At 44.3% G+C, this 10533-nt stretch overlaps 1 protein-coding gene across 8 annotated transcripts in view; it reads left to right on the forward strand.

Annotated features, from left to right (window-relative positions):
- NINL (ninein like) overlaps window positions 1-10533 on the forward strand; it is a 141404-nt gene that overhangs the window by 56290 nt on the left and 74581 nt on the right. For 6 of the 8 annotated variants that reach the window (XM_058432964.1, XM_032142251.2, XM_058432968.1 and 3 more), the window contains exon 2: window positions 8809-8999. In XM_058432964.1, coding sequence (XP_058288947.1) covers window positions 8820-8999 — 180 coding nt within the window. In that variant the 5' untranslated portion in view covers window positions 8809-8819. Of the gene's footprint in view, window positions 1-655; window positions 777-8808; window positions 9000-10533 lie in introns of those variants that run through there. The other 2 variants (XM_058432965.1, XM_058432967.1) reach the window with 2 other exon arrangements.

Here is a 10533-nt window from a genome sequence, read left to right on the forward strand (position 1 = left end):
CAGAAGTACAGTGAGTCTTTTGTATCTGTGGGTTCTACATCTATGGATTTAACTAACCATGATTCAAAAATGTAGTTAGGCCTGTGATGGTTGCCTCTATACTGAACATGTAGAGGCTTTTTGTTTTCTTGTCATTATTCCCTAAACAATGTGGTATAACAACTGCTTACACAGCATTTACCTTGTCTTAGGTATTATATATAATCTAGAGGTGATTTAAAGTATACAGGAGGATATGCATAGGTTATAGGCAAATACTACATCATTTTATAGAGGGACTTGAGCATCTATGATTCTGGTATCCATGAGAGGTCCTGGAACCACCCCCTATGGATATTGAGGGATGACTGTACATATAGTCACACACCACATAACAATATTTCAGTCAGCAATGGACTGCATATACAGTGGTGGTCTCATAAGATTATAATACTATAGTTCTGTTCCTTTTCTATGTTTAGATTACCATTGTGTTACAATTGCCTCCCGTGTTCAGTACACAAACCTGCTTGTAGCCTAGGTTTGTGGGAGGCCATGCCATCTTGGTTTGTGTAAGTACACTCTGTGATGTTTGCATAACAACGAAATCACCTAACAACACATTTTCAGAACTTATCACCAGTGTTAAGTGATACATGACTGTATCTCTTTGAGATGCTGTTTTGAATTCTTTTGGTTATTGTCACAGGTGAGCGGCAACTGTCTGGGGCTGGCAGCGCAGGGGTAAGAAGAATTTACCAAGAAAGGCAGAGAGAAAGGAGAAAAATACCTTGTAGGTAGGTAAAGAAGGGCAAAGAGAAAGTAGAAAAATACATTGCAAGGGAGCAACAGGCACAGCAGGAAGAGAGGAGGTGACTGCAAAGAGACAAAGCTTTGTTGGGGATTTTATAGAATAGCGTTTATGCTGCATGCTGAAGAGGGCTTTGTGCAGTACTGATAAGGCCAAGGTTGCAGTGAGCTAACGTGCAGGTGTCTGGTGAGAAGTTGGGCACAGGAGGACTGTGTATCCTGGGCCAGGAAGAAGGACAGACTTAGAGCTTACCTACTTTTCTTTTGGCTTCTCCTGCTCCCACCAGCCTGGCCCCGCAGTGCCTTCAAGTTTTCAAGTTTGATGTAGTCCCCTTTGTGTATCTTTGTTTTTGTTGCCTGTGCTTTTAGTGACATAGCTAAGAAATCACTGCCAAATCCAACATTATGAAGCTTTCTCTCTGTTTATAAAACTATTACACTATTTTAGTTAAAACTATAAAAAGCTTTATAGTTTTAGGTCTTACATTTAGGTCTTTGATCCATTTTTGGTAAATTTTACAAAAGTTAATTTTTGTATATTGTAGAAAGCAAAGGTTAAACTGAGTTCTTTTGCTTGTGGATATCTGTAGTTTTCCCTGCAGCATTTATTGGAGAGATAGTGTTTTTCCCGTTTTGTGGTCTTGACACCCTTGTTGAAGACCGTTTGACTGTGTGCATGGGGGTTGATTTCTGGGGTCTGTATTCTGTTCCATGGGTCTATGTCTGCCTGTGCTGAGACCACACTGATTTGACTACTGTATAGAATTGATTTTTAATTTCCCTTTTTTTCTGTCTCATTTTTTATCTTTATTGTTTAGATACACTTTATAGGAGCTTTCCTTGTCTTCTGATTCTGCTGTTGATGTTTGTTTTGCCACTGTAACATGTCAGTGTCCAGGAAACTTCCCTTGGTCTTGGATCGTTCTTTTTGCCCAGCAGTCTGTTTTGTTTCCTGGCTGAAATGGCTTTCCTCTCTCATTCTCTGGGTAGTGCAGTTTTTCTGTGTGCGCGTGTGTGTGTTTTGGGCTCAGCCCCTTCATTATTCTCCTCTCCCACATCCGTCTGTCATCATCAGCTCCAGACTCCAGGGAGTGGAGTGTGTGTGAACATTGGAATTCTAAGCCCCAACTTCAGGCTGCTCAACTGCTTCTGAGACCCTCCACAGTTCCGCGGGGTTCATGGTTTGTCTGCTGTCTTGTTGCCTGGGCTGTGTTCTGGGGCTCTTGGATCCCAGGGCAGCCACTTGAAGCGGCCAGCCTCTCTGCAGCGGGGTTCCTATGTGGCTGAGCCAGGCCGCTTTCCAGGTGAATGCAGTCTTCTGTGGAGCCTTGGGGTTTTTCTAAGCCTTCCTGGCCAGGGTTTCCAACTGCCTCATTTACTAAGGTTGGTCATGGGGTATTTGAGAGGTTATGGAAAGACACTTCGCCCCTCTTCCTGGGGTGAGGGGAGGACAGGTTCTATCGGGTGTATGGGAGGAGACAGTACCTCCTCCTTTCCTTTATTTTGAAAATGTGGCTGGATATTGTCTTGGATAGGGGTTAGGCCATACGCTGGCAAATTGTCACAGAAAGGTCTTTGGCTTGCAGACCTGCTGTGTCTGACTCACCTGCTTGCCCGCACCTGACTCACCAGTAGGTGAAGCACCTGCTCTCTGGGCAGAGTCTGAGACACAGGAGTGAGGGAGAGGAGAGGAGAGGAGCGGCTCCGAATGCTCAGTAACTCAGCCATGGACTTGAGAAGGCTCGGTGCAGCCTTGAGAAGTGGCGGGGGCTGCCTGTACTTCCCTGCTCACATGGGGATGGCGGAGCAGAGCTGCAGGTCCCCTTGGGGGCTGGCTGGTCAGATGGGTGGGCTACCCCTACTGCCTATGCCATGAGCCTGCAAAGACAGGGCCAGAGGGGACCAATGTTTGCCAGACGCCAGCCCTGCTGGCCAGCCCTCCTGTGGATGCTTTATTCATAGTCATATGGGCATTGAAGCTCCTTCCCTCCTCTGGAAATCCTAGCCCAGCCTCGAAAACGTGAATCTGGGGCTCTGGGAGGAAGGGAAGTGGTGTGGCTGGGGCCTCCTGAGAGCCCCACGCATGGAAGGGATCGGTGGGCCCAGCTGCTGTGGGTGGCGGGGAAGGAGCTCATTCTCCAGCCTTGCTGCCCCTGCAGTCCCAGCCATGGCAGGGTCTTTCCTTTTTTGTGCCTCGCTTAGTTCCACAGAGGGTTTGTAGTGTCATGGGCCAGGCCTGACCACACACAGAGCTGTCCTTCTAAGGGCAGCCAGGGCTCTGCAGGGCCCAGTTTGAGACTTTCCCCATCTTGTTTAGAAAGGGAAAGATGCCCGTGAGAAAGAACTTTGAGCCCCCATTTTGTGCCTTCCCCTGTGTAGTAAAAATAGCTGTGGTGTAGGGAGAGCTGAGAGCCAAGGCCGGGCACCCCCAGCTGGCTTAGGTGCAGGACTTGCCCACAGCCGAGAGATGAAGAGATCCCTTTTTTACCCTCCGACATTGGGAAAACAGCCCAGCCGCGTGTTTCCTCCAAGCCTCGCTGTCTGGGAAGCACTCCTGGACCTTCCCAAAGGCACAGCTTTTGGGGCATGGTCAGGAGGAAACAGTGGTTGGTTCACACCTTTCAGAGCTCAGGAAGAGGAAGGAGCAGGAGTGCTCAATGCAGGAGGTTTTGTCTTCTCCCCTGTTGCGGGAAGTCAGGGACCCCAAACGGAGGGACCGGCTGAAGCCATGGCGGAAGAACATAAATTGTGAAGATTTCATGGACATTTATTAGATCCCCAAATTAATATTTTTATAATTTCTTACGCCTGTCTTTACTGTAATCTCTGAACATAAATTGTGAAGATTTCATGGACACTTATCACTTCCCCAGTCAATACTCTTGTGATTTCTTATGCCTGTCTTTACTTTAATCTCTTAATCCCGTCATTTTCATAAACTGAGGAGGATGTATGTCACCTCAGGACCCTGTGATGATTGCATTAACTGCACAAATTGTTTGTACAGCATGTGTGTTTGAACAATATGAAATCTGGGCACCTTGGAAAAAGAACAGGATAACAGCAATGTTCAGGAAACAAGAGAGATAACCTTAAACTCTGACTGCCAGTGAGCCGGGCAGAACAGAGCCATATTTCTCTTCTTTCAAAAGCAAATGGGAGAAATATCGCTGAATTCTTTTTCTCAGCAAGGAACATCCCTGAGAAAGAGAATGCGTCCCTGAGGGTGGGCCTCTAAAATGGCCCCCTTGGATGCGGCCATCTTTTGTGGTCGAGCTGTAGGGATGAAATAAGCCCCAGTCTCCCGTAGTGCTCCCAGGCTTATTAGGACAAAGAAGTTCCCGCCTAATAAAATTTTGGTCGGACCGGTTGTCTGCTCTCAAACCCTGTCTCCTGATAAAGATGTTATCAATGACAATGTGTGCCCGAAACTTCATTAGCAATTTTAATTTCGCCCCGGTCCTGTGGTCCTGTGGTCCTGTGATCTTGCCCTGCCTCCATTTGCCTTGTGATATTTTATTACCTTGTGAAGCACGTGATCTCTGTGACCCACACCTATTTGCTCACTCCTTCCCCTTTTGAAAATCACTAATAAAAACTTGCTGGTTTTGCAGCTTGGGGGCATCACAGAACCTACCGATATGTGATGCCTCCCCAGACACCCAGCTTTAAAGTTTCTCTCTTTTGTACTGTGTCCCTTTATTTCTCAAACCGGCTGACGCTTAGGGAAAATAGAAAAGAACCTATGTGAAATATCAGGGGTGAATTTTGCCCGGTATCTGACTGAATTTCCCCCAATACTCCCCTGCCCCTCAGATTACATATGCCCATACAAGCAGGAGGTGATGTAAGAGAAAACCCTGGATTCGCCTAGCGTCCCTCTTTGAGAATACTTAGTCAGATACATGATGTTGCAGCCCTGCACACAAGAGCGCATTGTATTTTTTAAAATGAGGGAGGCAGGGAACAATCTCTCAGTGCAAGTTTAAAAACAAGTTGGAAAATAATGTGTTCAGTGTTACACTTATTATACTTATGTGAAAATACATGTGTGTCTATGTGTTACGTACGTGCCTCGCCACCCATCTGTTCTAGAGACTTAGAAATGATCTCAAAGCCTGCGTTCCAAGCAGTGATTCTTCTGGGAAGCAGGGAGGGTAGAGGGACAGGCTTATTTTATTTTCTTTATTTTATGTACTTTAAATGGTTGAATTGGTAACAACTAAACATAAAATAGAAAAAAAGTGGAGGAATTTTCAAAACGGATTTTTTCATGATTCTTGGAGACACAGGAAAGGGCTGGAAATTGGGCCCTGGTGGGCTGGGTGAGCCCTGGAGGCATCCTGCTCACCTTCGCCTGGGGTCCTTCCACCAGCCGCTCTGCCCTCTGTCCCCATTCCTTGCCTTTCACATTCTGAATTTTACCACTTGTCTTTCTTTTTCATTTCTATTTATTTATTTATTTATTTATTTTTTGAGACGAGGTCTGGCTCTGTTGCTGAGGCTGGAGTGCAGTGGCGCTATCACAGCTAACTGCAGCCTCGACTTCCTGGCCTCTAGGTGATCCTCCTACCTAAGTCTCCCAAGTAGCTGGGACTACAGGCATGCACCACCACGCCCGGCTAGTTCTATTTTTTGTAGAGACAGGGTCTCACCATGTTGCCCAGGCTTAGTTTGCTTTCCTTATTGTTTATGGTTTTCTGTCCATTTTCATTGTTACCATCTCAAAACAGTCTGAAAGAGGAGGAAGATGTTCACAGTTCACTTGTCTTCGCCCTGTCTGAACTTCTGTGTACTCCTGTCTGAGAAGGGTTGAGTAATTTGATTAGCAAATAGGGCAGGCCCTTGCAGATGCTGAGCAGATGATCATTTTCACCTGCACGCCATCTGAGACTATGAACCAGTTTGTTCCTTCTCAGTGTAGATACTGGCTGTTTTTACAGCTTATCAACAGGTCTTTAATTAAAAAGTCAGATGTGTTCACCTTCTACAATCAGTTTAATGTCACCATGAAGATTCTACTTAATTTTTTTTTTTTTAAGAGACAAGATCTTGCTCTGTCACCCAGGCTAGAGTGCAGTGGTGTGATCATGGCTCACTGTAGCCTTGAATCCTGGGCTCAAGTTATCCTCCTGCCTCAGCCTCCTGAGAAGCTGAGACTACAGGCTCACACCACCATACCTGGCCAACATTAATTTTTATATCACTGATTATATTGTTTTCCTGAGTAAGATGAGGAGCATGCACATTTTCCACTGGGGAGTTGATCTGAACAGATTTTCAGCCCCTCATACATTCTTCTTCTGACTCCGACTTCCCTACCCCATGTGGATGATGGCAAGTAAACGCCACCCGCCATCTTAAAGCGACATCTATATAGAACTGGCATTTACTGTGCTGTGCCTTGCTGGAAAGAGATGTTGCTTCATTGTTTCATGTTTACGAATTACTTGATTATGAATGAGCTTGATTGACTTTTCATGTTGTTGTTTCCTTATATTTTCTCTTTTTTAGAATTGTTACTTAGTTCTTGTGTCTACCTTATAGACTGAACCATATGAAATTGCCTTTTTGTGGGTCAGAATGATGGCCTAATATTGGTGGTTTTATGTGGTTTATCTGAATATCTTTAGGACCTTAATGTTTTTTGTTTTAGTAACATTTTCTAGTTACAAAAGTGTTCTACTTGTTCTAAAATTTTTGAGAGATATAAAAATATATAAAATAGGAAATATAAATGTGTAATACCATGAAAGCATTTCTTACCATTTTGATGTATTTGTTTCTTTTTTTCCCTTTTTTTAAATATATTTTCCTCCAGAAAGTTGCAGAAGCTTCTTGGTAGTATTGTTATAAGGCATAAATGAATTATTATATGTAAAGTGACCAATAAGTATATTAGTTATTATTATTATTTTAAAGTTTTTATTCTTCTACACTGCCCATGCTATTAAATATTTTTCAGAAATGTGATTTTGGCTGGGTGCAGTGGCTTACACCTTGTAATCCCAGCACTTTGGGAGGCCACAGCAGGAGATCACTTGAGTCCAGGAGTTTGAGACCAGCCTGGGTAACATAGTGAGACTCCTATCTTGGTAAAAAGTTTTAAATAAATTACCTGGGCACGGTGGTATGCATCCATAGTCCCAGCTACTTGAGAGGCTGAGGCAAGAGGATCTCTTGAGCCCAGGAATTCAAGGTTACAGTGAGCTATGATTGTGCCACTGCACTTCAGGCTGGGTGATAGAGTGAGACCCTGTCTCTAAACAATCAAAAATAAATAAATGTGAATTTCAAGACTATTTAATATTCTGTCATATAAATACACAATAATTTGACAAACTGTTCTTCTGTTGGATATTTTAGGTTATTTTCTTTCCTGTCCTTATATAAATAATATTCTGATGAACTTATATTTTTGTCTGTAGCTCTGTTTTCTTAAATATAAGGAATTTCATGTAAGTAGATACTAGGCCAGTTAATATTTTAAGTATTCGTGATATACAGACAAAGTACCCCCCAGAAATGTTTGCCAATTCCTTTCTCCAGCAGTGGACAAGATCCCCTGCTTACAACAGGCATCCAGGATTTTTAGTCTTGATAATTTGACAGTTACAAATAGCATATCTTGGTTTTAATTTGAGCATTTTTAGATGATTATTAATTATATATATATCTCTCTCTTTTGTGATTTATTAACATCCCCTGTGTATTTTTATTGGAGATTCCTTTTTTTCTTTTTTTTTTTTTTGAGACAGAGTCTCGCTGTCGCCCAGTCTGGAGTGCAGTGGCACGATCTTGGCTCACTGCAGGCTCCGCCCCCTGGGGTTCACACCATTCTCCTGCCTCAGCCTCCCTAGTAGCTGGGACTACAGGCACCCGCCACCTCACCCGGCTAATTTTTTGTATTTTTAGTAGAGACGGGGTTTCACTGTGTTAGCCAGGATGGTCTCGATCTCCTGACCTTGTGATCCGCCCGCCTCGGCCTCCCAAAGTGCTGGGATTACAGGCGTGAGCCACCGCGCCCGGCCTCTTTTTTTCTTATTGTAAGCACTTTTATTTAGTACAATTTAGTAAAATTTTTACTACCTATTATTTGAAAAAAAAAAAAAGAAAACCTTGTAAGGAAAAAAACTATGTACATGTATACAGAAAAATTAATCTGGGCTGCATGCGGTGGTTCACACCTGTAATCCCAGCACTTTGAGAGGCCAAGGCAGGCGATCACTTGAGGTCAAGAGTTCAAGACCAGCCTGTCCAACATGGTGAAACCTCGTCTCTACTAAAAATACAAAAATTAGCTGGGAGTGGTGGCGTGCACCTGTAGTCCCAGCTACTTGTGAGGCTGTGGCAGGAGAATCACTTGAACCCAGGAGGCAGAGGTTGCAGTGAGCTGAGATTGCGCCACTGCACTCCAGCCTGGGCAGTAGAGCAAGACCCTGTCTCCCAAAAAAAAAAAAATTAGATTGTATGCTGGTCAAAATATTTATAGTATTGTTTTTATATGGTAGTGGAATTTTTGATGGTTTTAGTTTTCTTTATACTACGTATCTCTATTTTCTAATTATTCTAGAATAGTTTCCTTTTTGAGATAGGGTTTCACTCTGCTGCCCAGGCTGGAGAACAGTGGCACTGTCAAGGCCCACTGCAGCCTTGAACTCCTGGGTTCAAGCAGTCCTCCCGCCTTTGTCTCCCAAAGTGTTGGGATTACAAGCGTGAGTCACCATACCTGGCCTAATGGATATTTTTCATACAACAAAGAAATTCTGGTTCTTGTGACTGACGACTGAAGGACTATTTATCCTCACTCCCTGTTAACCTGCTCTGGCCTCTCCTGCAAGGGTGGAGCTGAGTCCTCCCACTGTGTGCTTGGCCCTGCAAGGGTCCCTGGTGCCTTCCCCACATGCCAGCTCCTGCGCCTGCTTGGACCATGTAGCTCGGTGCTCAGCGGCAGTGTGAGAATGGGAGGGGAGGTAGCAAAGTGTCCTGATGTTTTCTTCTTCCCTTGCACACTGCCAGCCTGCTATGGGATGGATGAAGAAGAGAACCACTATGTCTCGCAGCTCAGGGAAGTCTACAGCAGCTGCGACACCACAGGGACTGGCTTTCTGGACCGCCAGGAGCTGACCCAGCTCTGCCTTAAGCTTCACCTGGAGCAGCAGCTGCCCGTCCTCCTGCAGACGCTTCTCGGAAACGACCATTTCGCCAGGGTGAGTGTTGGACTTCATTGTCATAAAGGAAAGCACAGGGGTCTATAGTTGGTTTTTATGGGCATTTGGTAAATATCAGCTGAATAAGGATACAAGTGTCAAAGGAAAGTTATTAGCAAATGGAACAGTGTCCTAGTTTTTCCCTCTATGGAAATTCTACAGTGTAGAAAGTGGTTTCTTAAGATTACTTGTTTTTAATGTGGTAACTTCCAGAGGTTTGGTTTTGTTTTTCCAGAAAGATATTTTAGTGGTTTGTCACAGGTGCAGAATGGGGAAGGGGTTTGGTATAGGCCAGTGGTGTGTGGTTCACAAAGACCACATGGGTTGGACCTGTGAGCAGCTCACACTGGTAACCAGAGAGAGTGTCACAGTCCCTTGAAGGCAGATTGTCTTACACAATTTCACAGTTTGAAGTCCACTAGGAGTTGGACAAAACAATTGCAAGCTACTGTTGAAAGAACGAAGGATACTCATGTCCAAAAGTATCCCATAATTTCAGCGAGGCCAGATAGAAAATGTGAAATTGGAGGGTTCTTTTCTATCAGAAGGTCAAGATCATCTAGAATGGGGATCTCGGTCCTAGACTGCAACCTGCTTTCATGATCCAAACACTAAAAAGCACCTCCCCGTTCCTACTTCTCAAACGTGCCTGGATGTTACTGCTGACAGCAGTGCCTTATCTTGTTGGTCATCTTAACTTTGAACGAGTAATATTTTTTCCACAAGACTCAGTATTTTCTTTTCGTTTGTTTTTTTGAGACAGTCTCACTTTGTCATCCAGGCTGGAGTGTAGTGGAGCCATCTCGGCTCACTGCAACCTTCACCTCCCAGACTCAAGCGATCCTCCCGCCTCAGTCCCCCAAGTAGCTGGGACTACAGGCCTGCACCACCACACCCGGCTAATTTTTGTATTTTTTTTGTAGAGATGGGGTTTTACCATGTTACCCAGGCTGGTCTTGAACGCCTGAGCTCTAGTGATCCACCTGCCTTGGCCTCCCAAAGTGCTATGATTACAAGTATGAGCCACCACACCCAGCCAGTATTTTTATTTTGAATGGGGGAAAAGAAACCCAGCCAGTAAATTTTCCTGAAATGGCCCTTGGGCCAAAACAAATGAAGAAAAGAACCACTCACTGCTGGCCAGTAGAGAGTCTGGGTGAATCCGACCTCTTGTTAGTTCCTCAAAGAAGCCTCACCTGCTCTGTCAGCAGGGCACTGTGCCTCCCTCATAAGGAACTCTCCTCAGGCAAACTCATGCCCTTTCTCTGACCTTGGTTTCTATTCCTGCCTTTTTCAATGCGCTTAAGAAGGCAAATGTGTTATTGATAGATAATGATCTAGCCTTTCTTGATATCACCTGGAAGTGTGTTTGGGACGTAGATGAGCAAAAGGCACATTTATGAAAAATCAATGCTCTGGTTATTTAAGCAATACAGACAGATGGTCCAGTTTTTTATATATGTGTGTGTGTGTGTATATATATATACACACACACACACATACATATACATATATTGTGGAAGCATATACATAT

Source organism: Hylobates moloch, unplaced genomic scaffold (assembly GCF_009828535.3).
Source record: "Hylobates moloch isolate HMO894 unplaced genomic scaffold, HMol_V3 SCAFFOLD_21, whole genome shotgun sequence".
NCBI lineage: Eukaryota > Metazoa > Chordata > Mammalia > Primates > Hylobatidae > Hylobates > Hylobates moloch.